At 56.3% G+C, this 26,469-nt stretch overlaps 4 protein-coding genes across 11 annotated transcripts in view; 2 read left to right on the top strand and 2 right to left on the bottom strand.

The window, feature by feature from the left end:
* AGRN (agrin) overlaps positions 1-903 on the bottom strand; it is a 32,777-nt gene extending 31,874 nt beyond the window's left edge. For 2 of the 3 annotated variants that reach the window (XM_032647245.1, XM_032647253.1), the window contains exon 1: positions 616-902. In XM_032647245.1, coding sequence (XP_032503136.1) covers positions 616-822 — 207 coding nt within the window. In that variant the 5' untranslated portion in view covers positions 823-902. Of the gene's footprint in view, positions 1-615 lie in introns of all 3 variants that reach the window. The other variant, XM_032647261.1, reaches the window with a different exon arrangement.
* LOC116760889 (proline-rich protein HaeIII subfamily 1) lies at positions 821-1,915 on the top strand. The gene is made up of 2 exons (XM_032646413.1): positions 821-1,166; positions 1,398-1,915. Exons 1-2 carry the CDS (start codon positions 821-823, stop codon positions 1,913-1,915), a joined length of 864 nt encoding a protein of 287 aa, XP_032502304.1.
* Positions 1,916-2,840: 925 nt separating this feature from the next.
* On the bottom strand, positions 2,841-4,229 carry ISG15 (ISG15 ubiquitin like modifier). Its single transcript, XM_032640593.1, has 2 exons — positions 4,074-4,229; positions 2,841-3,614 (listed from the first exon to the last, which is right to left on the bottom strand). Exons 1-2 carry the CDS (start codon positions 4,074-4,076, stop codon positions 2,976-2,978), a joined length of 642 nt encoding a protein of 213 aa, XP_032496484.1. The 5' UTR covers positions 4,077-4,229; the 3' UTR covers positions 2,841-2,975.
* Positions 4,230-14,941: 10,712 nt separating this feature from the next.
* HES4 (hes family bHLH transcription factor 4) lies at positions 14,942-19,484 on the top strand. Of its 6 annotated transcripts, XM_032647077.1 has the most exons (4): positions 14,942-15,204; positions 15,292-15,387; positions 15,476-15,563; positions 15,652-19,484. In XM_032647077.1, exons 1-4 carry the CDS (start codon positions 15,097-15,099, stop codon positions 16,035-16,037), a joined length of 678 nt encoding a protein of 225 aa, XP_032502968.1. In that variant the 5' UTR covers positions 14,942-15,096; the 3' UTR covers positions 16,038-19,484. The 6 variants fall into 6 exon arrangements, with proteins under 6 accessions (XP_032502968.1, XP_032502951.1, XP_032502943.1 ...); XM_032647060.1 differs by having other exon boundaries at positions 15,476-19,484; XM_032647052.1 differs by having other exon boundaries at positions 15,292-15,563.
* The last annotated feature ends 6,985 nt before the right edge of the window (positions 19,485-26,469 follow it).

Genomic DNA, 26,469 nt, shown 5'->3' with positions numbered 1-26,469 from the left:
CCCCCAAACACATCACTGCAGCATGCCCCACCAGGAGCCCTGGGGTTGGGAGATAAAATATGCACCCCTCCACTCTCTCCTGACCACCCCGTCTCGCCTCTGGGGGGGGGGGGCGACAGCACTGACCACAGGCCAAAACCCCACCTCCACCCCAAGCAGAAAGCGTCACCTCCCCTCGTCCCTGTTCCTTTTCTTTGGCCGGTGGGTAGGGGGTGCGGTAGCCGAACATTCTCCCTGGGGGGAGGCGCACTTGTTTCCAGTAAGGGAGGGGGCTTGGGTTGAAGGGGCAGACACGATCAGGTCTCCGGGCCCTGGGCACCGCGAGGCGGGATGGCAGCGGCACCTCAAGAACTTTCCCTCCAGCGCTCGCGAGTTTTCCCAGACCCGGCGCCCCACGCGGGGGTTGGCGGTCGCCAAGGGAGCGGGCGCGGGCGCTGCGGAGCGTCTGGGGCTCGTTCCCACGGCCCGGGGCGGGGGTCTCAGCGGGGCGGCCGGCGTCGCGATGGCAGGACCTCCGGGCTAGGGGGCCGGGATCGCGGGGGAGAGGCCCCCAACCCAGGCTTCCAGGACGGTCCGAAGGGGGCTCAGGGTCCCGGGGGTCACGCGGGGGCCCACCTTGCACGAGTACGTGTGCTGCACCGGGTCCACGTTGAGGATCTCCTCCACGGTGCCGGTGAGCACCACGTTCGCCTCCTCCTCCCGCCTCTCCAGCGCGCGTTCGGGGCACGTCCCGTCGGCGCCGGGCAGGGCGCGCGCGGCCACCACCAGGAGCAGCAGCAGTGGCTGCAGAGGAGCCTGGCAGGACGGCCGCAGTCTGGCCATGGCGCGGGCGGAGGACGGCGGAAGGCGGCCGGAGCAAGCTCACGGGCCGGGCCGCGCCAGGGACTGGACTGGACAAGACGGGACGCAGCTCCTGGGAGGCGGCGGGAGCGCGGGCGGCGCGGGGGCGGGACCGGGGGCAGCACCACCCCCTTCCCGCCTCCCCCCCCCCCCCCCCCCGCCGGCCCGCCCGGCGCCCTGCGACCCGCGGCGGCCGCGAACAAAGCGCCGGGACGGCGGCGCCGGGCGGAGGCCTGGCTGGGGGAGGGAGAGGGCCAGTCTGGGTCGGGCCAATGTGGGTGATGGGCCTGGCCCGGCCGAGGGGCGGGGGCAGGGCGGGATCGAGGGTGCTCTCCCTGCTGCGGCGCACCCCCACGGACGCCCCTCCCCCACCTGCGCGGACGTTCCCCACCCCCGCCAGGAAATGCGGCTGAAATCGGGTTAATGCATAATCTGGAAGCGACGTGACGGGACTTCCAAGGGGCTCCAGGCTGCGCCGGGGCTGGGGCGGCGGGGGCTCCCCGGCCGCGGGGAGGGGCTGCCAGATCCGGGGCCCCGCCGCCCCTCGACCCCTGCAGGGCTGCGCCCCTCCCTCGGCAGGAGGAACCTGACGGGGGACCCCAGCCCCTCGCTGGAACTGGGGACGGAAGCTCGGCCGACCCGGGACCCCCGGCCTGCCGGGACCAATGCGGGCCGGGGGATGCGGCGATTGGTCGCAACGGAGCGCAGACCCGCCCACCTCCCGGTCCCGGGTCAGCTCCGGCCCCTCTGCAGGGCTGCGGGCTCCCCCTGCTGTCCGAGGCGACGATTGCGTCTCCGGTGGACGGCCAGCCACGCCCCCTCCCCAGCTCCCCCAAGGCGCTTCTCCAGACCTTCCCACAGGGTCCAGGCGGGTAAACCGAGACCCAGAGGGTCCAGATTAGACCCCGACCTAGCTGAAGATGGTGGAGGTGGGGAGGGAGAGGAGATCCCTCTGTCCCTCCAGGGCCGGGTCTGCCGCACATCCCCTCACCCAAGCCAGCCACAGACCTCTGAGCTGGAGGCAATGAAGGGTGAGCAGCAGCAGAGGCCCCTCGGGGGTCCCTACGTCGCCTAGACCCTGGTGGGGGGGGGGGTTCAAGAAAGGAGGGTGGCACCGAGGGGGTGTGCTTACACTTGTTAAGTTACAGTATGACAAAGAGGTGAGGTTGGGGGCCCAGGAAATTAGGTTGGAGCCAGGAGCCCTCTCCCCGACACACCTGCATGTCTACACATATTTGTCACAGGCAAGCCAGACCTGGGGGGTCCCCCAGCTCAGATACGGACCCCCACAGACCAGAAAGAGGGCTTCTGGGTCTGCAGCCAAATGCCACTGAAGAGTCTGAAGGCTGAGGACTGAGTGTCCCCAGAGTCATGGACTTTGGCCCAGAGAGGTGTACGTTCTATGCTTCCCCGGCCCCCAGCCCCCACCCCACCCCTCGTGTCTAAGGCTGACTCAGCCTGGCTCCCGAGTGGCTCATGTGGAAAACTGGCACAGAAAAATGCATCCGGTGTGGAAGTGGCTGTAGTTTTGCCAAATTAGGTGCCCCCTATCTGGGACAAACTCTTCCACATGGATGGGAGGAACCCCTATCCCAGGTACCCCCTCACCTACTGGCTGCGGCCCCTCCATGAACTGAACCCTGAAGGAGGGCATATTTATTTGCTGACTCAGCAGCTCCCCCCCCCGCTCCCCCCGATGGTGATGTGAGTGCCCAAGGCCCTGTCACCACTCTTCCCCAGACCAATGCAGGCTGGACAGTGTAGGCTGATGGTTCCTGGAGGGTCAAGAGGCCCCCAGCCCCCAGCTGGTGTGGGGAAGCCTCCCTCACAGCCGGGCCAGGCAGGCCCTACGGACTCACCGCTTCCAGGGACACTCGCCTTGTGGCCTTTGGGACCTCGCCAGGCCTTCCCCTCCCTGTGCCACCTGCTGACCCAGATGTGAGGGGTGGGGACCAGTTGTGCAGGCAGGGGCTGACCGTGGCTCAATGTGAAGACAGGGATGGGCTCCAGCAGATATGCCTCTTTTTATTTCTCTAGAAGTTAGCTTCCCAGAGATGTGGGGACACACCTTCAGTTTCTCGGGGGCGGAGGCCACCATTTTGATCCCACTAGGCTTGTCCCTGAACTTGGCCACCCTAGCCTGCTGATTCCCCCAGCGACCCTGGGTCCCCTCTTACCACTCCCTCCTCCACCCCTCCCCCAATCTGACCAGAAGGGTGCAGAACGGTGCTACAGAGGGGGCTACAACTGTATTCCTGGTGCTCAGTGGGGCGCCCCCCCCTCCGCGGCCCTCCTGGCCCTGCCCCGCCCCCCCGCAGGCGCAGATTCATGAACACGGTGCACATGGCGGTGAGGCCGTACTCCCCCAGCTGGTGCGCGTCCTCCATGGGCTTCCCCTCGAAGCTCAGCCAGAACTGGTCGGCTTGCACGTGCTCCTTTTGGCACACTTGCAGCTTGAGCTCGGCCACGCTCTGCGTCAGCCGGACCACGTAGGCGCTGCTGCGACCCTTGTCATTCCTCACCAGGATGTTCAGGGGCTCTTTGCAGCTCTGCACCATCAGCAGGACGGTGCTGTCGGGGCCCAGGCCCTGGCAGACCAGGGGCACCCCATCCTGCAGCACCTCGCGAGTGCCCTGGTGGGCCAGGAGCTGCTGGAAGGCGGGCACGCCGATCTGCTGGGTGATCTGCTGCTTCAGCTCGGATGCCAGCATGGAGTCCCTCAGGGGCACCAGGATCTCCTGGCCCCCGAGCATCTTCACCTTCAGGTTCTTACCCTGTGGGCATCACACAGGCTCAGAGACCCTGGCACCAGTTCTGGGAGCACTGCACGTGTGACACTGGCAGTGGGGCAAGCTGCTAGACCCCGTGATGCTGCCCCCTCCTCTCCAGCCTCCCCTCCCACCAGGAGGGGGACGCCAGGTGCTGGAGAGTGCATGCGGGCATTTCTAGAAGAATAGTCACCACCCACAACCATCATGTTGCCTCCCTTCACCTGCTAAGACGCCCCCCTGTGCTGATCCCAAGGGATCTCAGGGTTGCCCACTGGGCAGAACCCACCTCTGAGGACCCAGACCCTGCTGTCAGAAGGAGCCCTGTCCCTCCCCTCACGCTTAAGAACCTGGGGGTTCTGAGCAGCTCTGCCTGCCTTGCACATGTAGGTGTTCCGCCCCTGGGAGATGCCACCAGGGGGAGGGGTACGAGCCCACCTGCCCCACTTGACAAACCCGCCTCACCATGGCTGTGGGCTCTGGCGCCAGGTCCTCCGCAAGCACTGGTTGGCTACCTCTCCGCTCTCAGCTCTTCTCCAGCCCTGGCAGCTCAGCCCTTTTAAAGCCTGAGCAACCATGTCAGAGGGCGGTGTCGGGGAGCCAGCCACACAGTAGCCGAATTCAGCTTCAGTTTCAGTTTCCTTTTCCCAAGGCGGGCCCTGGAGTGAATAGCAGAAACAAAACAGAATGACAATGACAAGAAACTGAGGTAGGGGTGGGCTGGGGCTTTCCACCTGGCCAGCGGGGCCTGGGGACTGTGACAGCATCCCCGCCTCCAGGGGTGTGTGTTCAGAAACCCCCTGCATGTCCAACACCTTGGGTCCTTTGCAAGACGCACACACATCATAACATGAGCTAACAATTGGAAACTTTCACTTTCCATTTACCAATCTGCAAAATTAGTAAACTCGGAAATCATTGCCAGGGTTAATTCAGAAATAACATAAAATAGTGACAATCTAAACTACCCAGAGATAACCTCCATTTGTTTATGACAATATTTGTTCAGATTTTTAAAAAATTAATTAATCAATCAATCAATTAATTAATGGCTGCTTGGGTCTTCGTCGTTGTGCACGGGCTTTCTCTAGTTGCAGTGTGGGGGGGGGCTACTCTTTGTTGCTGTGCGTAGGCTTCTCATTGCAGTGGCTTCTCTTGTTGCGGAGCACGGGCTCTAGGCATGCGGGCTTCAGTAGTTGTGGCATGCAGGCTTAGTTGCTCCACGGCACGTGGGATCTTCCCGGACCGGGGTTTGAACCCGCGTCACCTGCATTGGCAGGTGGATTCTTAACCAATGCGCCACCACGGAAGTCCCTGTTCTGATTGTTTCAATGAAAGATATGTATCTTATTTTCTACAAAAATGAACTCCTGGACACTATTGACAAAGTGAAAAGAAAAACTATACACAAAATGGTAGACAATATTTGCAAATCACATGTCCGATAAGGGTCTAGCATCCATAATATATAAGGAACTTTTACAGCTCAACAACAAAAAGATAAACAACTCAGTTAAAAGTTGGGCAAAAGACTTAAATAGACATTTTAAAATAGAAAATATATAAATGGCCAACAACCACATGAAAAGATGGTCAACATCATCGGTCACTAGGGAAATGCACATCAAAACCACAGTGAGGGACTTCCCTGGTGGTGCGGTGGTTAAGAATCCGCCTGTCAATGCAGGGGACACGGGTTCAAGCCCTGGTCCGGGAAGACCCCACATGCCGCGGAGCAACTAAGCCCGTGTGCCACAACTACTGAGCCTGCGCTCTAGAGCCCGTGAGCCACAACTGCTGAGCCCGCGTGCCACAACTACTGAAGCCTGTGCGCCTAGAGCCCGTGCTCCGCAACAAGAGAAGCCACCACAATAGAAGCCCCCTCACCGCATGGAAGAGTAGCCCCTGCTCGCCGCAACTAGAGAAAGCCCGCGCACAGCAACCAAGACCCAACACAACCAAAGATAAATAAATAAATTTATTTTAAAAAAACCCACAGTGAGATACTATGTCACACCTGTTAGCACAACTATAATAATTAAAAAGGGAATAATAACAAGTGTTGGTGAAGATGTAGAAAAAATGGAACCCTCATACATTGCTGATGGGAATGTGAAATGGTGCAGTCACTGTGGAAAACAGTCTAGTAATTCCTCAAAATGTTAAACAGAATTTTCATGTGACCCAGCAATTCCACTCCTAGGGATATGCCCAAGAGAACTCCAAACAGGTGTTCAGAGAAATGCTTGCACACAAATGTTAACAGTAGCTCTATTCACAGGAGATGAATGGTAGAAACTGGGGGAGCAAACAAACCCATCAGCAGGTGGATGCATAGCCAAAGTGTGGTCCATCCTTGTAATGGAATATTAGCCATAAAAAGGAATGAAGCACTGACGCAGGCCACAATGTGAATGAACCTTGAAAACATGATGCTCAGTGAAAGAAGCCAGACACAAAAAGTCACATATTGTGTGATTCTACTGATACGAAATGTCCACAAGGGACTTCCCTGGTGGTGCAGTGGTTAAGAATCCACCTGCCAATGCGAGGGACATGGGTTTGAGCCCTGTTCCGGGGAAGACCCCACATGCCGAGGGGCAACTAAGCCCGTGTGCCACAACTACTGAGCCCACGTGCCTAGAGCCAGTGCTCCGCAACAAGAGAAGCCACCACAATGAGAAGCCCACACACCGCAACAAAGAGTAGCCCCCGCTCGCCGCAACTAGAGAGAAAGCCTGCGCGCAGCAACAACGACCCAACGCAGCCAAAAAAAAGTTAAAGAAAAAAATAATTAGGGCTTCCCTGGTGGCGCAGTGGTTGAGAGTCCGCCTGCCGATGCAGGGGCACGGGTTCGTGTCCCGGTCCGGGAAGATCCCACGTGCCGCGGAGCGGCTGGGCCGGTGAGCCATGGCCGCTGACCCTGCGCGTCCAGAGCCTGTGCTCCGCAACAGGAGAGGCCACAACAGTGAGAGGTCCGCGTACCGCAAAAAAAAAAAAAAAAAAGTGATTGCCAGGGGCTGGGGGCCAGGGGGCATGGGGAGTGACTGCTTCATGGAGACAAGGCCTCCTTTGGGAATGATAAAATGTTTTGGAACTAGATAGAGGTGATGGTTGTACTAAATATACTAAATGCCATTGAATTATATACCTTAAAATGGTTAAGTTTATGTTACATGAACTTCACCTCAATAAAAAAGAAAACTGAAAAAAAGGAAACCCTCATGCTACTCTCACCATTTTCTAAAGTGCTTCATTCACAAGTATCTCACAAACATTTTTCCATATGAATAGATACTTTTATGCAAGTTGTTTTCATGGCTGTATATGTTGCTCATAGCATAATGAGTCCATTATAGAATACAGTGTAATTTAGTTAACCAGTCCCATACTGTTGAATATGTAGGTTATTCTCAAGTTTTCCCTATCACAAACAGCATATCACAGGCATACGTTAGCTAAAAGTAAAAATAAATACTTAGGGAATTCCCTGGTGGTCCACTGGTTAGTAACTCAGGCTTCCACTGCAGGGGGCATGGGTTCAGTCCCTGGTCAGGGAATTAAGATCTCACATGCTGCATGGCACAGCAAAAATAAATAAGTAAATAAATAAATAAAATAAAAATAAATACTTAAAAATAAATACTTAAAAATACATTAAAGCTCAAATAAATAGGGCTTCTCTGGTGGCGCAGTGGTTGAGAGTCCGCCTGCCGATGCAGGGGACGCGGGTTCGTGCCCCGGTCTGGGAGGATCCCACGTGCCGCGGAGCGGCTGGGCCCGTGAGCCATGGCCGCTGGGCCTGCGCGTCCGGAGCCTGTGCTCCGCAACGGGAGAGGCCACAACAGTGGGAGGCCCGCGTACCACAAAAAAAAAAAAAAAAAAAAAAAAAAAAAAAAAAAAATCAAATAAATAAAAATTTAAATAAATAAGTAAAAGACTGGGAAAAAACAAACTGTTCTGCATATGAATTAATCATTCCACCTCCCCTCCCCCAAAATCATCTCATATGGCACCAAAGTTGTTAACATGCACAAAGCAGTTTAAAAACTTGTTTCTTTATTATTTTAAGTTTCTATCTCGACACATTCCTTGCATAAATAATATTAGTATTATAAAAAGAAAACTAGAAACATAACAAAGAATATAGAATGTGCAAATCTCTCAATCTCCTTCAGATGACCATTATTTTGTTTTTGTTTTTGGCCATGCGGTGCGGCATGCGGGATCTTAGTTTCCTGACCAGGGATTGAACCCATGTCCCCTGCATTGGGAGCTAGGAGTCTTAACCACTGGACCGCCAGGGAAGTCCCCAGATGACCATTATTAAACATGGCAAAGATACAACAATTTAAATTTTTTAAAAAGAAATTAAAAATTAAAAAATTTTAAAAATTTAAAAAGAGAAAACAAAAACATGGCATATGTCTCCTAATTTCTTAATACTGACATACAGTAATAGAGTATTTTCTTTTAGTTACTTCATTGAATGTCACCTTTTTTTTTTTTTGCGGTACACGGGCCTCTCACTGCTGTGGCCGCTCCTGTTGCAGAGCACAGGCTCCGGACGTGCAGGCTCAGCGGCCATGGCTCAGGGGCCCAGCCGCTCCACGGCATGTGGGATGTTCCCGGACCAGGGCACGAACCCGTGTCCCCTGCATTGCAGGCGGACTCCCAACCACTGCGCCACCAGGGAAGCTCTGTCACCTGCTTTTGACAAGAGGAACTAAACACAAAGGCTTTAGGCAGACAAAGTGATAGCGCCTGGAAGCACGTGTCTCCCTGTCTTGGTGGCTTTTAAGTCACCACAAACTGGTGGCTTAAAACAACAGAAATGTATTCCCTCACAGTTCTACAGAGCAGAGGTCTAAAATCCAGGGGGACTAAATGACCAGGGTTGTCAGCCTGGTTAAAAATAATCTGATTTTATGTGGCTTACAGAAGACACGGATCATCTGAAATATAAGGATATGGGAAACTGAAAGTAAAAGGATGAAAATAAACCTACCAGGTAAATGTTAACTAAAAGGAAGCCAATGTGGCTACATTAACAATTTTATTAACAGATTAACAAAGAAATCTTATTGTAAGGAACGGCACCAAGAAACGGAGGAGAGCTTAAGCAAGTTGTATTTGGGAACGCTCCCGGGCGAGGTTCACTGGTCCGAGAGAAAGGGGCCAGGGAAGTCGCGCCCGGGCGAGGGTTTGGGCAGAATTTATAGGGGAAGAAGGGAAAGGGGTGTGGTGAATCCGGGAGGGCGCAGGGTATTCCTTATTTGGTGGTCTTTTCGGGTATCCTGGGGGACCGTTAGTCCCGCCCCTCGAAAGGCGGGAAGGCTGGGCCGGGTGGAGAATCCCCAGGTCAGTTCCTGGAACTGGGTGGTCCGGAAAGTCTCCAGGTCAGTTTCTGGAACTGGGTGGTCTGGAGAGTTTCGGTCTGATGCAACCTGTGAGTCTGATTGCGTTCCCCTGCCTCGGGCCAGTTGGCCTTACACTTACAAAGCATTATTAGATACAGAAGGTTGCATAGCAATACAAGGTTGAGTTCATTGGTTAAAAAAAAAAAAAAAAAAAGATTTAAAATTTGTACGCACCTAATAACATGACCACAGAATACATAAATTCTAGTCACAAACCTGCCTGAATGTCCTATTCATGAAATTACGACAGCCACTTATAAAGGGGTCTTTGGTTAATATTTGGTTTCATTTACAAACTACCTTAAACTTCCTTAAATCTTTAAGACAGTATCTATATCATGTTTAACACACTTGCTTTTATTTTTAAGCCCTTCAATGATCTAACAGCAGCAGTAACAGCAAAAAACCCTCCCAAAAAGTTCGCAGTCCTCACCACGTACACCTGTGCACCCTGGTCCAGGGCACAGTCACCTCTCGCCCAGGCTACTGCGTATACATCCCAGTGGTCGTGCTTCTGGGACGCATATGCTTAGGCTTAGGAGCTTAGGCTTCGTCTGGCCACTCTGCTGGCCCTCTCATCTCCTCTCCGGCCCACCTCCCCTCACCAAGTGCTTGGCTCCAACACTGGCCTCCTTGCCATGGCAAAGAGCTTCTGCAAAAATCCAGGCCGAAGGTGGTGGAGGCTTGCAGCCGGTGGTGAGAGCGCAAGAGGTCAGAAGTGGGCGTTTGGATACATCAGGGAGACAGAGCTGCTGGAGGACCTGATGCGGAAGCATTGCGAGTGGACTCCAAGCGTCAGGATGATGGCAGAATGTTGGTCTGAGAACTCTGAGAGGGTGAGATACAGAGGAGGCTGGAGCCTCAGTCAGGCTCCCTCACCAGGCAGAGACCTCTCCAGCTGTCTGGACAGAAGAGTTAGTGTGAAGACTTGCTCCCCAAGTACCAGAGAACTGAAAGGCACGAGGAGAAGCTGGGGCCCTGCTGAGTCACGGGGGGCGGGAGACAGGACCTGAGAGAAAGGGCTGGGGATGTGGAGGGAGGAGGCAGGACCCGAGGCGACGCTGTTGGAACAGCAGCCGAAGGGCGCTGCACCTTCCGCCTCAGGCTCCAGCCCGGACCTGGCCCCTGTGGGAGGGGCTTCCGGTGGGTGGGGCCTCCAGGGTGGGTGGGAAACTGAGAGCTACAGTCAACATCCAGCACCTGGGATCCGGAGCTTAGTCATTGACGCTACACCAGGACACCCGGTGGAGGCGAGGAAGTCCAGAAAGTTGGAGGCTCATCCGTGTGGATTTTGAAATCACCAGAAACTGTGACAGGAGTGTCTGGTGAAGGTGACAGGGAACCAGGAGTAAACCCTTCAGGAAGGTTTTGGTCGACTGTAGTCTGTGTGGTCTGTTAAGAAAGGGGTGGTCTGTTAATAAGGTGAGGTTTCAAAGCTGGGGCCCTTTTGGTGAAGAAGACACCGGTCTGGACGCGCCAAGCAGGAAGGACAGGGAAGCTTACCTCTCCCCAGGAGCGCCGGCCCAAGGAGAGTGGAAAGAAAAGCAGCACCCACGGGGGCCCACAGGGAGGCAGCGTGCCAGGCAGGTAGGGGTTGGAAGGAGATTCTGTCACCACCCAGAAGTTGGGGGACATGGCTCCCCAAATGTGGAGAGGTGTCAACGGGCAATTCAGGAGAAAGATGTTGACAGCGCCCAGATCACGGAGAAGGTACTGTCACGCATCGGGTGTTGGGAGGATGCTCCCACTACCTGGCATCAGGTGGCCGAGGGAAGGTACGTTGGTCTCATGACCTGTAAGGGTGGAAGACGCCCCCTCAGTCACAGGGGTGGGGACTGCCCTTGAACCTCAAGCCTCGTTGTCGGCATCCTGGTGCTCCTGGCTTCTGCCTGGGTCCTGGCTATCTGCTTCCCTCATCTCTAGCCTGAAGGCTGGATTCCTCCAGCCCTGGCCTCTGCCACTTTATCATCCCAGCGACCAACTCCCGAGCTGCAGGAGAGGACCTGCAACAGTTCTAGCCTGGTTACTTGGCAACTCTGGTCCTGGCTGCCTGAGTCCACAGGCCGTTGCCTCTTGGCAGAAGAGGAAGGAACAGGAGGGTAAGGGGTGCCGGAGGGGGTGGTCTGTGATGTCTCTGATGTTCTGGGGCTCATATGCCTGTGGAATGCTGAGGGGCAGAGTGGGAATGCAGGTGCCACCCCCATGTTGGAGGTTGGGAGGGACATGTTCACAGATCGCACGTGGCAGACCCCCAAGGGACACTGTCTGAATGATGTTGTGTGGAACGCTGTCACGGTAGGCAGAGGACCATCCCTCCCCCCGCAACCCAAGGCTGGAGCCCAGTGTCTGGCCTGGGAAATACACCCGTCTTTCCACACAGACTCCCCCACTGACTTTCCTGCCTCAGCCCCCTGCTCCCCAAACCCGGTGGCCACCAGTGGGCCCTGGAGATGCCCCTGGGACAACCAGCCAACGGGGGCTTGGCCCACTCAAGCCTGGATCTAGGAAGACAAATAGCTGGCCTTTGATGGCTTGCAAAAATCAACTCAAATCGTCAGCTGGACAGCCAGGGCTGCAGGCTCCGGCGCCTCTCTTCCTGCCAGAGAAAGGAAGGAACAAGATGGGGAGTGGGGTGAGGGAGGGGAGGGGAGGGGAGGGGAGGGGCGGGGAGGGGGAGGGGCGGGGCGGAGGACCAGATCCGGGGTTTGGGCCATCTTAGTTATTCCAGTTACTACTGTTGTGTAACAAATGACCCCCAAAGGTCACAGTAACAACTGTCCTATTCTGTGAATCAAGAATTGGAACAAAGCACCCAGGAGCAGCTGGGAAGGCATGAGGTGGGTGCTCTGAAGCAGCAGGTTGGGATCACCTGTCCAGCAGCTGAGATTTCTGGGCTCCTGGCTCAATGGCCTCCCCTTGGGGCCTCTCCATGGGGCCAGTTTGGGCTTCCTCACAGAGGGGCAAACGGGTTCCAAGAGCGGGTTTCCCAAGACAGCAAGGTGAACGTGTGTGGCATTTTTTTTTTTTTTTTTTTTGCGGTACGCGGGCCTCTCACTGTTGTGGCCTCTCCGGTTGTGGAGCACAGGCTCCGGATGCGCAGGCTCAGGGGCCATGGCTCACGGACCCAGCCGCTCCGCGGCATGTGGGATCTTCCTGGACCGGGGCATGAACTCGTGTCTCCTGCATCGGCAGGAGGACTCTCAACCACTGCGCCACCAGGGAAGCCCTGTGTGGCATTTTTAAGGTCCAGCCTCAGAATTCACATCTCACCCCTGCCCCTGTCTTTGCTGGTCGATGTCATCACAAAATCTCACCAAGGTGCACCGTAAGGGTATTTGGAGGGGGAGATGTTGCTGTAGCCATCTTTGGAAAATGCAATATTCCACAGCATTCCTCGGCACTATTTCCCAACTGCAGCCCAGGACTCTCCCTCCTTGCTCAGAGCAAGGGAGCCCCTACGACCCCCAGGAGACCCGGTGGCCCTACCAGAGATCAAGCCCAGATGTAAAAGGTGGGGTGGGGGGACGGCCAGAGGTAGGAGGGCCCAGAGACATGACCACACAGACGGTGTGGGTGACAACCCCAGGGAAACTCACTTTGTTCTGGGCTAGTGAAGTCTCCTTGTTGGGGCTGGGGCTGGGAGGCCAAGACACAGGCCCCTGGAGACCCTGGGTGGGGAGGGGGCGTCTCAGAGGGCAGAGGGTGCAGAGGGGCACATGGCCGAGGTGAGTCCAGGTGGCTCCTCCCTGCCTGCGTCTGCTTCCTTCCCCCAGGCAGTAACAACTGAAGCTGACATGTGCTGCGTGTTTTCAGAATAGGAGCTCGTTTATCTTCCCAACAACCCAGGGATAAATGAAAAGATAGCCCATTTTACAGGTGAGGAAACAGGTACCGGAGGGTAAGCGAACCCGTCTAACCACTAGCAGGTAAAGAATGGTCAAACATGGCTCCTCGAGCCTCTCCTTGCGGTCTGAACCCCCTGCTTGTGTGGTCTCCTGGGGGTGGGGGGCTGGGCCCACCCAGACCGGGTCCCAGCGCCCCGCCTGCCGGCCTGGGGTTCCGCCGATGCTTCCCAGCGGGGCACTCGCGGGCTTTCTCTCCTGCGCGCAGCCCGCCGGCGGGGGTGAGGGCGGGGTGGGGACTCCGCGACCCCCGCGGCCTCATCCACCTCAGGGCTGGTCCCAGCCACCCCGGCGCCGGGGCAGTCAGCGCTCCCAGGGCTTTGTGCTCTGGGTGGGTCCCCACCGCCCGCTCCTGCCCGACGCCCGTGGCTTCCCAACGCTCCCCGCCCCGCACGCTCCTCCGCTCCTCCGGGGCTGCGCCTCTGGGGCCTGGCCTCGGGGGCGACAGCCCACAGACAAACCCAGTGTAGCCGCCTCCCGCCCCGCCCCGGGCGCCCCCGCAGACCGCTGAGAGGTCGGTTTCGCGCCGGGGGTGGGATTGGGGGGTTCCAGAGGGCGAGGCTGGGGCCAGACTAGGTTGGCCTCAGAAAGGAGAAAAGGCGTCTACACCGTGACCCCGGGAACTGGTGTTGGGTAAGGGGCCAGCCGGCGACCCCACCCACTAGGTACGCCTAGGACCGAGGTGACCCTTCCGAGCTGCCAGTCGGCCCACTCCGCTGCTCCGAAAAGCCCAGCACGACTCTCCCAGGCCCCGCGCCCACCTGCCCCTGCCCCTCCTCCCTCGGGCCTGTGGTCCCTTTCCACCCTGGGCATGCCACTTCCTCTCCGGGCCTTGCAGATCTGCCTTCTTTCCTGGAACCCACCGCAAAGAAGCCGTCCGGACCACCCAGTCGAAAGAGGGGTTTCCTCTCCCCCAGCAACCTACCCATTTCTTTCTGTCTCTGGCAACTGCGACATAACTTTGTTTGCCGTCGCCCCCCGCGTCGGATTAGAACCCGCGAGACGCTTCCTCAGCTCCAAGGGCAGGCCGGGTCTACCGTGGGCCTCAGGAGACATCTGTGCGATGCCGACAAGACGGCCGCCAGGCCACAGTGGGCTGGAACCCTCAGTACTCAGAAGACCAGAGTGCTGGCGCAAGGGAATTCAGAATGAAGATATCAAACGCGAAAATAAGCTTAGCCCTCTTTTTTCCCCACAACGCCACTTTGAACTAAAAAACAAAATTTTAACAAGTGTCCCTCATTTTTTGTGAGCCCTACTTTGCTGGTGCTTGGCTCACTGTTGGGTAATCTGGAAGAGAGTGACATCACCAGCGACCATGACAACACCCCATCTGGCTTGTGTCATCATCGACCTTAACCCTGAGACGTCACCAGCCTGACCAGTGACAGCCTTACATTCTGTTCCATGACGTCATCCTGCCTGACTGATGACGTCACTCCGCCCGCCTTGTGGCATCACCTTCACTGGTCCCGTGATGCCACTCTGCCTGTCTACGACCTTGGCCGGCCAGCCTCTCTCCTGCCCAGCGGCTGGTGTTCCACGTCCACTGTGTCACGGGCCTCGTGCAGGTGCTGCAGCCGGCGGGGGTCAGACTCGCAGGCCGCGCGGAGGCCCGAGGGCCCGGCTTGGTCCGCGGAGAGCAGAGGTGCGCGGGCCGAGGCTCGCCGGCTCCTCGGGGGCGCCTCACCCGGTTCCCCTCGCGAGTTTTCCTTTCAGATTTCCCGCGGCCCCAGCTCGCCCGGAAGGTGAGCCTCGCGCCTCCGCCTTCCCGGAGAGGTCCCCTCCCGGCGCACCGATCGGAACGGCGGAGCGGGCGCGGCGACTTCCCCGCCTCGGCCCGGCGCCGCCAGCGGCGGGCGCGGGCGGGGTGCCCCGGCTCGCCTTTGTCGCTCGCGGGGTCGGTGGGCCGGGAGCGGACGCGTGACTGACAGCCAGCGGGGGCTGCGGCCGGGGGCGGGCTGCCCGGAGCCGGCGGCTCATTGGCTGGCGCGAGTGTGGGAAAGAACGCGGAGCCGGATTCACACGCCCCGCGGCGGCGCTTCCTTAAATAGCCAGGCGGCTGGCTGCGCGCGCTCGGTCCCGGAGCCTGGAACCCGCGGGAGAGGGGCTCGGGAAGCCGTGCGTCCGGCCCGCCCTCGGCCCCGCGCTGCGCGGGGGCGCACCATGCCTGCCAACACCCCGGGGAAGTTGAGGGCCTCGCCGCGGGCGGGAGCGCCGGCCGGTGCCCGCCGGACCCCGGACCAGCCCCGGAGCGCGGCCGAGCACCGGAAGGTGGGGACCCAGCCAGACGCGGTTGTAAGGAGCGGGGGGGAGAGGGGAGCTGACGCCCGGGGGACTCAGCCGCTGCCGGCCCCGCAGTCCTCCAAGCCCGTCATGGAGAAGCGGCGCCGAGCGCGCATCAACGAGAGCCTCGCTCAGCTCCAGAGCCTCCTCCTGGACGCCCTCAGGAAAGAGGTGAGTCGGGGGCGGGAGGGCGAGATCGGGGAGCCTGGAATCCCGGCGCTCCTGGGCTGCCAGCCGCCCACACCGGCCCCGCCCCCAGAGCTCCCGCCGCTCGAAGCTGGAGAAGGCGGACATCCTGGAGCTGACCGTGAAGCACCTGCAGAGCCTGCGGCGCGTGCAGGTGACAGGTGAGCGCGGGCGGCGGCGGCGAGGGCTCTGGGGCCGGAGCCGCCGCCACCGCGGGCCCCGACCGCCTGTCCCCTGCCGCCTCCGCAGCCGCCCTCCGCGCCGACCCGGCAGTCCTGGGCAAGTACCGCGCCGGCTTTCACGAGTGTCTGGCCGAGGTGAATCGCTTCCTGGCTGGCTGCGAGGGCGTCCCGGCCGACGTGCGGTCCCGCCTGCTCGGCCATCTGGCGACCTGCCTGGCCCGGCTGGGGCCCTTGCGCCGCCCGCTTCCACCGGCCCCTGCCGCCGAAGTTCTGGCGCCCGCGGTTTACGTGGGCCGCTCGCCGCCGCCAGCCTTCGACGGCCCCTGCCCCTTGCCGCGCTGCGGGGCGGTCTTGGCGCCGCCCTTCCTGCGGGGCCGGACGGGGGAGCCCCTCGCCGCCCCCGGGGCCGCGGCTCAGGGCCGGCGTGCACCCTGGAGGCCGTGGCTGCGGTGAGGTCGCGGCCCCAGAACCCGCTGAGACTGTGCCAAAAAATATTTATTTCCAGAGACCGCGTCGGGAGCTTTGTTTTGTCGTCTCCGTGAAGGGTCCAGTCCGGCAGAGGCCCGGCAGCGGGGTCGGCTGATGTCTTCGCGCGAGCGGGCAGGGCGGGCCGCGGGGGTTCTGCTCCCACCTGGGCCCGCAGGTGCCCGGCGCGGAGGTTCGGCCGGCCTTGCGTTTGCCTGTATCTAACTGCGCTGGAGCCGCGACCCGCCTTGGAGTCGGGGCGGGGGGGAGGGTGTGTGAGAGGTCCCGCGGGAGGCTTAGGCAGGACGGGGCCAGTCATCACTTTTTCCAGAATGTCTCCCCGTGCTGGGAAGCGGTCCCGCAGCATCACTGGGCATGTTGTTTCCCACTCTCACTCGCGAGGACCCTGGAAGGTGGAGACATGTATTTTCACACTGTTGTCTTGGTGCTGAGCTGTGGTGAGGGCTGACTGTCCCTGAAGCTTCGGTTCTGGCCTGTTCCACGTCCTGCCTTCTTGTGGCCGAGCACAAAGCTGCCTGTGCCCACCCGTGCGTTGAGCCTGCCCCAGGCCAGTGTCTGCCCAGGAGAGGGCTGCCAGCAGGAGAGGGCATCTGAGTCCCAGGGGCAGGGAACGGGGGCCAGCCCGACAAAGGGTACTTAGTGCTGGGGCTCTTCTCCTGCCAGAGTCTAGCCCTGCTGTGTGCCCCATCCTGCCCTGAGAGGGGAGGTCCCCCTTCAGTACAAAGGAACTGGCATTGGTCCGGCCTACACGTCCGTCCTGAGCACCAGCTGTGTGTTCACCCTACAATACAGCGATCCTAGGCAGCGTTGGGCATGGCCCCCCACCCCCCACCCCGGGAGTCGCTGTCCTGTGGTCCCAGGCCTCCCCAGGCTGCTGCTGGGGGCTGTGCTCCAGGTGCGGTGAGGGCGTGGTCCAAGGCACGCAGCTGGGACTGCAGTGTCTCATCCTGAGCCCTGCTGAGGCTGAGGCAAGATCTGTTTCCCAACCACAGCCAAGTTTACCTGATGGTTGCCGGCCACCTGCCTGGCCAGGGACCATCGCGGAGGAGGAGGGTGAATCACTGCCGGGGCTGGCCCGCCCCTCCTCCAGTGGCCCCATCAGCTCCCGTGCCTGTGTCATGCGCAGGGTTCACCTGCCCTCCTGGACTCAGCTGTGCACACCCGGCAGGGCCTGCCACGTCCCACCAAGGCAGTTCCTCCCCGGCCTCTAGCTGCCTGGCCCATCTTCCTGAGTGTCCAGGGCCCAGGCCAGTGGTCCTGGACAGTTGCAGCCATGCAGGCCGGGTGCCGCACCCTCTGCACACAGGCCCTGGGGAGGCTGGGAGAGCCGGGGCTCCAGCAGGACTGTGGGGGAGTTGCTCCTGACCAGCCTGGGGGGCCCTCCCAGCAGGAGAATTGTAGAGGGTCCATTTCAGAAGCCAGAAGTTCAGCTTGGCTGGGGGAGGGGAACCGCTCAGGGAGGGCCTCAGTGCAGGAGGGGTTGGGGGGGGTGCTTTGGGATATGAAGCTGGGTGGGTGGGTCGGTGGGTAGGGGGAGCACCCCGCCTGGTGGCCAGAGAGAAGGGCTGCCTGGGAAGGTCACCTGGAACTTGGGTCATCACACTCTCCCTTCTCCAGGGAGGGGGTGGCGACAGCTCCAGACCAGACCCCCCACCTCCGTCCCAGGGCCTTGCCCCCTCCCTTACTTCCTGTCCCTGGCCATCTGTTCTCAAGACGCTATTGCCAAAGGGATCTTTGCGCCGAGCACCCTGTTAGCCCTCCAGGGACCTCTCAGGCTCAGAGGGAACCACACTGTTCCTCAGACAGGCAAGCTCCTCTCGTCTCTATCCCTTTGTACTCACCCCCCCCCCCCGCCCCATTCTCTCCCCACTTTCCCACCTGAGGCAGCCACCCCAGGCTCCGAGGGCTCTGGAGGCCAGGGCCGTGTCTCTGTCACTCACTCCTGTCCCCAGCACCTGCCTGGAACAGGAAGACGCTCAGGTCGGGCTCAGGCCATACAGACCTCGTTAATTAGCTTGGATGAAGGAGGAGCCAGGAGGTTTGCCGAGGGTGTCGCCCTTGGTTAGATTAGGGGGGTGTGAGGGAGCACACCGGGGCCTGAGGCTGGGCCCCTCCCCAGGCCACCCGTCCGCAGTATCCTTGTCTGTGGGAGGAGGCCACACCCCTCTCCCCACTCAGCCTGGACACCTGCACCATCCGTGGAGAGCTGGGTTGGGGGGGGGGTCTCCCCCTCACACCAGGGGCTCTTCCTACTGCCACCCTCCCCCCTTCTCTGCCCGTTTCCTGCCCCCTCCCATGCCTCAGAGGGGCTCTGGGTAATTCCTCTGTCCCCCTCCACCCCTTTGGCTTGGCCTTTGTCTTGCAGGCCTTTCCTGCAGAATAATAGAGGAAGCATCTTCTCGGTGGCTGTGTTGGGGGTGTGGGAGGAATCAGAACTTCCTCCTCCTTGGGGTGGGTGTGGCCAGAAGCCCTGCTGATCATTTCTCCTCCACTGGCAGGTGGAGCCTCATTCATCTGTGGCCTCCTTCCAGCCCAGTTGGACCCTGGCAGGGACCAAGGGTCAATAAATGTTTGCTGAATTCACGTGCAAGGTCAGGTGATCTGCCTGCCTCTGTGGGTGTCTCAGCCCTGTGGAGCCCTGTGACGCTGGGCCCCTCTGTCTCGCCTGTGGGGTCAGGGCTTGGGGACCAGACAATGACAGCAAGTCATAGGTGTTTGAAATATGGAGAAAGAATTAATCCTCATGGTGACAGAAGTCCTCCTGGCCAGGCCCATGAAACTCCAGTCACTTGGGAATTTGGGGTGGGGCAGGGCCTGGGGCTGCTTGGAGCCCTGGCTTGTGAGAGGTGAGGCCTTAGCACCCCCACCAGAACTCCTACGGTTGCCAGCAGCCTCTTCCTCTCCGCTGGCACGCACTGGCATGCCCTGGCTCCAGGGCCTGCTCCCTTTTCCCGAGGAAGAAGCTGAGACCAGAGGGTCCTGCGGCTGTGCCTGGCTCCTCTCTCCTCCATGGAGCCCTGGGGGGCATACTCATCCTAGGATGCACCCTTGGGCGAGGAAGGAGGCCCCCAAGAGCCCCCACCTGGTATTCAGCCTTGTAAATGTACTGAGGTTGACCTGCGTGACCAGTAAGATCCTGTAGAAGACGAGGTTGCAGGGCATCCTGGCCTACGTCTTTGTCTCATATTCTCCACTCTGAGGCAGGCCAGCTGTTCTTTGCTATGGAGAGGCCAACAGTGTGGTGTTTAGAAGCAGATCCTCCGGCCCTGTCGAGCCTTCAGATGAGACCCCAGTCACTGCCGGCATCTCAAGGGCAACGCTGAGAGACTGAGAGCCAGAATCACCCAGCTGAGCAGCTCCTTGACTCCTATCCCTCAGAAACTGTGCAACATAATAAACGTCTGTTGATTTAAACTGCTGAATTGTAGGTTAATTTGTCATGCAGCTATAAATAACAATGATGTTTTATGTAAAATTAAAATAAATATAAATAACAATAGCAATAAACAACTAATGTGCCCACCGCCACCCAGGGCCACCACCACGTGCCCACTTGATGGGGTTGTGGAAGAGGTCAGGCGGGGCGGGACCCGGAAACAGCCGTTGAAGCTGTGAAGAGTGGAGTGGGTTGGCCTGATGTCTGCCTGGAAGTCGCTTCCCCGTGAGCTCCAGCTGGGGGTGCAGGGACAGCCAAGGCCCATCCCTGTGGCTCCTGGGCAGGGCAGGGGCCCATTTCTGTTCTGGTAACTGACAGGGCATGGCGTAGGGGATTCATGGGCCCCAGACTTCAGACAAGGACAGGTGCGGGAGATGCTCCGTGCTGAGACCCACAGAACCCAGCCTGCCCCAGGGCCACACTGACCTGCCCTCAATGGGCATGTCAGCCCTTTTTGCAGCCTGGTATCTGTGGTGACCAAGAAGCAACTGGATGCTGCTGCTTCAGAGGTGTCTCTTCCTGGTGGACTGCCTGACCCTGACACCCATCTGGTGGCTTTGGGCTCCCGCTTCAGAGAAGGAATCCCCACGTCTGTGTGGGGAGGTGGGGGCCCACTTCCTGCCTTCCCATCCTTACCCACGAGTGGGCCAGAGGCCACGCCCTTCCCCTCACCCATGGTCCCCCCAGCACCCCTTGCCTTGTCTAGCACAGTGGGGTAAGGCTCAGCGGCTCTGGGTGTGGGGAGGCAACTCTGTCCTCTCCTGGCCCCTACGTCCACCCCCCAACATATGAGCTGACCACGGCCTGGGCCATACACGCACATGCAGGGGCCGGGGGCTGGCCAAGCTGCAGCCGGAGCATCCCCAGCTCCTGGCCCTCCCTTCTCATGGCCTCTCAAGGCCCCAGGCCTGTGGGGCCCTGGGCTTGGGCTTCCGCTGCCAGCCTAAGGTCAGAAAAGTGTTAGGCAAGACCTGGCCAAGCTTCTTCCTCTACTTGGATCAGGAGGCCGGCTCTGGACGAAATGCCAGGTGGGACGGGGCACCATCTGGCTGTGTGTGCATGGGACTTTCTTCTCTCTGTGTCCCTAGGAGTTTGCTTTGTTGAATTAAGAGGTGAGGGTAACATCCCAGGACTGAGCTGACCGGTCTGCCCACTTGGAGTCTGCAATCTTTGGTCGGACTTTTCCAGAGCAGAGACCAGGTCCAATGGACTAAATGTTTGTGTCCACAACCCTTACTACCTCACCCCCTTCCCTGCTAATTCATATGTTGAAACCTGCCCCCCAAGGTGGTGGCCTTAAGAGGGGCCTCTGGGAGGGGATGGGGTCATGGAATGAGATTAGTGCCCTTACAGAGGGACGAGACGGGAGAGCTTTCGCCCACTCTGTCGGCCATGTGAGGACACAGCTGGAAGGCAGGCTTTGCGCCTGGAAGAGGTCCTCACGGGAACCTGCCTGTGCTGGCACCAGCTTCTGGGTCCATGATGAATACGTTTCTTTCTTTTCTTTTTTTAAAATAAATTTATTTATTTATTTGTTTTTATTTTGGGCTGCATCAGGTCTTTGTTGCTGCGTGTGTGGGCTTTCTCTAGTTGCCGCGAGCGGGAGCTACTCTTCGTTGCGGTGCACAGGCTTCTCATTGTCGTGTCTTCTCTCGTTGCAGAGCACAGTCTCTAGGCACGTGGGCTTCAGTAGTTGTGGCTCGCGGGCTCTAGAGCGCAGGCTCAGTAGTTGTGGCTCGCGGGCTCTAGAGCGCAGGCTCAGTAGTTGTGGGGCACGGGCTCAGTAGTTGTGGCTCGCGGGCTCTAGAGCGCAGGCTCAGTAGTTGTGGCTCACGGGCTTCAGTAGTTGTGGCTCGCGGGCTCTAGAGCGCAGGCTCAGTAGTTGTGGCGCACGTGCTTAGCTGCTCCGCGGCATGTGGGATCTTCCCGGACCAGGGCTCGAACCCGTGTCCCCTGCATTGACAGGTGGATTCTTAACCACTGCGCCACCAGGGAAGCCCAGGGACTCTATTCTTTAAGAAGTTACATTGCTGGCATCAGAAGAAAAAAACTGATCTTTCCGATGGCACAGGCGCCCCACCTTGGAGGAGCTCCGGCTCGCGCGTGATGCAGAGGCACATGGCGGGTCAGGGAGGGAGGAGGCGCAAACACACGGAGAGAATCTTATGTTTAATTTTCTCTTGTCCTGCCGTAAAATAGTTTCTTTTTTGGCCCGTGCTGCAAGACTTGCAGGATCTTAATTCCCCGACCAGGGATCGAACCCGGGCCCCAGCAGTGAGAGTGCCAAGTCTAACCACTGGACCGCCAGGGAATTCCCAAAATATAAATTTTATTTCATCAAGTGTCCCAGTCCCAAAGGGTGCTTAGAGCTCGGTGGCTGTGCTGACAGGGCCCGCAGCTGTGACCGGTGCAGCTGTGACGCTGCTGCAGGTTTCTCAGACGTAGCTGAGAAACTTGGTGACCTAGTGGTTAGGATTCCGAGCTTTAACTGCCATGGCGTGGAACAGTGATGTGGCCTTGAGGGAAGTCGGGAGGAGAGAGAGGGAAAGGGAGACAGTTACCACTTGTTCCTGGAGCACACCTGCCTCTGGGCTCTCAGTAACCAGCCCACCAGAACTAGTCTCCACCTGGGCAGGTAACTGAGGAGAACAAACACACAGAGCCAGAGACCCACCATCTCATGGTCAGGACACAGTCAAATCGAGTCGAACACAGAGGTCTCTCAGAGCCGGCCAGGGCCCTCCCCACAGAGACTCAGGCCTCTTCAGTCTGCTTTGTGTTTGGAGTACCTGCAGGTCCACACCCTGCCCCCACATTCCACGCGGGGCGCCTGTGCAGGACATCCTCGACCTCCCCACCAGTGGTTCAGGGATGCGCCTGACACAGTCCGGGACTGAACCCTACCTCTGCTGTCACTGTGACCTTGCATGTTGTCACTGTGTGTCACAAAATCTCAAGTGTAAAACGGGATTAGTAATAGTACCTGCCTATGGAACTGGGTGGTTGAGAGGATTAAATAAAATAAATAATCTGCATTATGACAGCTTCCAGCCAAGACTGAATAGCAGGGGCCAGATTTACCCTTCTGCCTAAAACAATTAAAAAGCTGGTTAAAATATATGAAACTGCAGCATGAAAAAGAGTGGTCCCTGGGCTTCCCTGGTGGCACAGTGGTTAAGAATCCACCTGCCGGGGCTTCCCCGGTGGTGCAGTGGTTGGGAATCTGCCTGCCAATGCAGGGGACACGGGTTCGAGCCCTGGTCCGGGAAGATCCCACATGCCGCGGAGCAGCTAAGCCCGTGAGCCACAACTACTGAGCCTGCGCGTCTGGAGCCTGTGCTCCACAACGGGAGAGGCCGTGACAGTGAGAGGCCCGTGCACCGTGATGAAGAGTGGCCCCCTCTTGCTGCAACTGGAGAAAGCCCTCGCACAGAAACGAAGACCCAACACAGCCAAAATAAATTAAAAAAAAAAAAAAAGAAAGAAAAAAAGAATCCACCTGCCAATGCAGGGGACACGGGTTTGAGCCCTGGTCCGGGAAGATCCCACATGCCACGGAGCAACTAAGCCCGTGCTCCACAACTACTAAGTCTGCCCTCTAAAGCCCGCGAGCCACAACTACTGAAGCCTGCGAGCCACAACTACTGAAGCCCGCGAGCCACAACTACTGAAGCCCACGTGCCTAGAGCCCATGCTCCACAAGAGAAGCCACCGCAATGAGAAGGTGTGCACCGCCTGCACACCTCAACGAAGAGTAGCCCCCGCTCGCCGCAACTGGAGAAAGCCCACGCGCAGAAACAAAGACCAAACACAGCCAAAAATACATGTTAAAAAAAAAAAAAAAAAAAAAAAGCCCAGCTCTTTAACAAAAAAGAAAAAATGGTTCCTGAGAAGTGGAAAAGAAATGAAGTGAGCCCTACACTGCCCCAGCTGACTGCTTGGAGACAGTTTCCAGGCCAAGGTGCAGGGCAGGAAGCCAGGGAGACTCCCTGAGTTAGGGAGGTGGAGCTGACAGTCCGGGGGGCCAATGCAGCTGGAGTTCACAGGACAGGGTGTCAGAAGGAAGAGAGGTGGTGCCAGAGACAGAACTCCAGAGAGCTGCAGGGGTTCCGCCTCAGACCTGATTAGAACATCCTGTGCGGAAACTCCTCCAGGCCAGGGAAAGGACCACCCAAAGAATTAGATGGCAACCCCTGAGTTCACACAGGGCCAGACACAGTTCCAGTCTCCACTAGCCAGAATGGAAACCCCATAACTACAGGGCGGGTGGCAGAGTGCCCAGCAGGGTCTTGTCCAACAGTGAGGAATGACCAGCATAGGTTAGGCACTGCTCTAGGCCTGCCCAACAAAGTTTACAAACAAGACCCGAAGGGGTCAAACTGCTTCCAAATAACAGCCGCACCCAGAACAGAGCTCAGGAATGTTTATAGTAGCATAAACATACCCAGCACCCAACACGTTAAAATTCACAATGTCTGGCATCCAGTAAAAGTTTACCAGGCATGCAGAGAAGCAGGAAAATCTGACCCATAATGAGAAAGCTCAACCAATTGAAAGCACCCTAGAACTGTCACAGGTGATAGACAAGGACATTAAAACAGTTGTTATAGCTGCACTTCACATGATTGAGAAGCTAGAAGAAAGACTGAATGTCTTGGAGACATTGAAGGTACAAAAACCCCAATTGAACTTTTGGAAAATTATGATGTCTGGTGTAAGAAATACATTGGGTGGGAGTAATGCAGACTAGAGATTAGACATTGAAGAGAAAACTATTAGTAAACTGCAAACATAAAAATAAAAACTATTGAAAATAAAACAGATTTAAAAAGTGGGGACTGGGGGAAGAAAAGAGCATTAGTGAACTGTGGTCAACGTCAAGGGCCTGACATACATGTAATTGGTGTCTCAGAGGAGGGGGGAAGGTGAGAAACATTTGCAGAAATAATGACTGGAAGTTTTACAATCTTGACATAAATGATAAACCCACAGATCCAAGAAGCTCAAGGAAACTCAAGCGCAAGAAGTTTGCTTATTTATTTATTTATTTATATTTATTTATTTGGTTGCCCCAGGTCTTAGTTGCAGCAGGTGGGCTCCTTAGTTGCAGCTTGTGAGCTCCTTAGTTGCATCTCGCTGGCTCCTTAGTTGTGGCATGTGAACTCTTAGTTGCGGCATGCATGTGGGATCTAGTGCCCAGGGATTGAACCCAGGCACCCTGCATTGGGAGCGCAGAGTCTTAACCACTGCGCCACCAGGGAAGTCCCAAGCACAAGAAGTTTGAAGAAAATTGCATCAAGGAACATCATAATCAAATTGCTAAAACACAGCAATAAAAAAATGATTTCTGCTCTCACAACTTCTAGTCAGAGGTGTGGGCATAATGAAGATGAAGATTCACCAAACAAGCTCTATACGTTGGTTACCTGTGTACCTGTCACCACTTTCAAAAATCTACAGACAGTTAATGTGGATGAGAACTATCTGCTGATTGTCCAGTAAAATTATAGAACTGCCAAAACAAAACCAAAACCAAAGCCAGCAAACAAAAAGCAAAAGGTGTGGGAAGTTCTAGCCAGGCCAACTAGGCAAGAAAATGAAATAAAATGCATCCATATTGGAAAAAAGAGGTAAAACTATCTGTGTTCAAATGACATGATCTTATATGTAGAGAATTCCACGGAATGCACTAAGAAAAACTGTTAGAACTAATGAATGAGTTAAGCAAGGTTGCAGGGTACAAGATCAATATTTTAAAATCAGTTATATTTCTATATGTTTTCAACAAACAATCTGAAAATGAAATAAGAAATCTATTCAATTTATAATAACATCAAAAAGACTAAAACATTTATGAATAAATTTAATAAAGGAAGTGCAAAACTTATACTTTGAAAACTATACAATATTGTTGAAAGAAATTAAAGAAGACCTAAATAAATGGAAAGATATTCCACATTCGTGGATTGGAAGATTTAACATTGTTAAGGTGACAGTACTTCCCAAATTGATCTATAGATTCAACACAATCTCTTCAAAGTTCCAGTTAACATGTTTTCAGAAATTGACAAGCTGCTCCTAAAATTCATATGGAAATCCAAGGGACCCAGAATATCCAAAACAATCTTGAAAAAGAACAAAGTTGGAGGACTCAAACTTCCTGATTCCAAAAGTTACTACAAAGCTACAATAATCAAGACAGTGTGGTACCAGCATGAGGTTGGACATATTGATTGATGGAATAGAATTCAGAGTTCAGAAAGAAGCCTTCACTTTTAGTCACTTGGTTTTCAACCAGGATGCCAAGACAATCCATTAGAAGAAAGAACAGTCTCTTCAACAAATTGTGCTGGGACATCTGAATATCCATATGCAAAAGAATGAAGTTGAACGCCTTCCTCACACCATACAGAAAAATTAACTAAAAATGGATGATATACATAAGTGTAAGAGCTAAAATTATAAAACACTTAGAAGAAAATACAGGAGTAATTCTTCATGACCTTGGGTCAGGAAGGACCTGAAGTCAGGTCCAGAAGACAAAGCCTTCTTGGATATGTTTCCAAAAGCAAAAGTGACAAAAGGTTAAAAAAAAAAAAAAAGATAAATTGGACTTCATAAAAATTAAAAATTTTTGGCTTCAAAGGAGATTATCGAAAAAGTGAAAGACACATAGAATGGGAGAAAATATTTGCAAAACATATTGACAAGAGGTTTGTATTTAAAATATATAAATAACTCTCTCAACTCAATAATAAGACAACCCAACTAAAAAATTGGAGAAAAATCTTAATAGACATTTCTCCAAAGATATATAAATGGCCAATAAACACAGGAAAAGATGCCTGACATCATCAACCATCAGGGAAATTTAAATCAAACCACAATGAGATACCACTTCATACCCCCTAGGGTAGCTATAATTAAAAAGACAGATGGTAACAAGTATTGGTGAGCTTGTGG

This window comes from Phocoena sinus, chromosome 1 (assembly GCF_008692025.1).
Source record: "Phocoena sinus isolate mPhoSin1 chromosome 1, mPhoSin1.pri, whole genome shotgun sequence".
Classification (NCBI taxonomy): Eukaryota; Metazoa; Chordata; class Mammalia; order Artiodactyla; family Phocoenidae; genus Phocoena; species Phocoena sinus.
The sequence above is the reverse complement of the archived record's forward strand: the minus strand, read 5'-3'. Positions and strand labels throughout refer to the sequence as shown.

Excerpts from the sequence above, each read along its gene's own strand:
- LOC116760889 (XM_032646413.1), top strand. The coding sequence starts at position 821 with ATGGCGCGGGCGGAGGACGGCGGAAGGCGGCCGGAGCAAGCTCACGGG. Across the intron at positions 1,167-1,397 it reads GGGGCAGGGCGGGATCGAGG|GGCTGCGCCCCTCCCTCGGC; the intron begins GTGCTCTCCCTG and ends CGACCCCTGCAG.
- HES4 (XM_032647043.1), top strand. The coding sequence starts at position 15,097 with ATGCCTGCCAACACCCCGGGGAAGTTGAGGGCCTCGCCGCGGGCGGGA. Across the intron at positions 15,388-15,475 it reads TGGACGCCCTCAGGAAAGAG|AGCTCCCGCCGCTCGAAGCT; the intron begins GTGAGTCGGGGG and ends CCCCGCCCCCAG.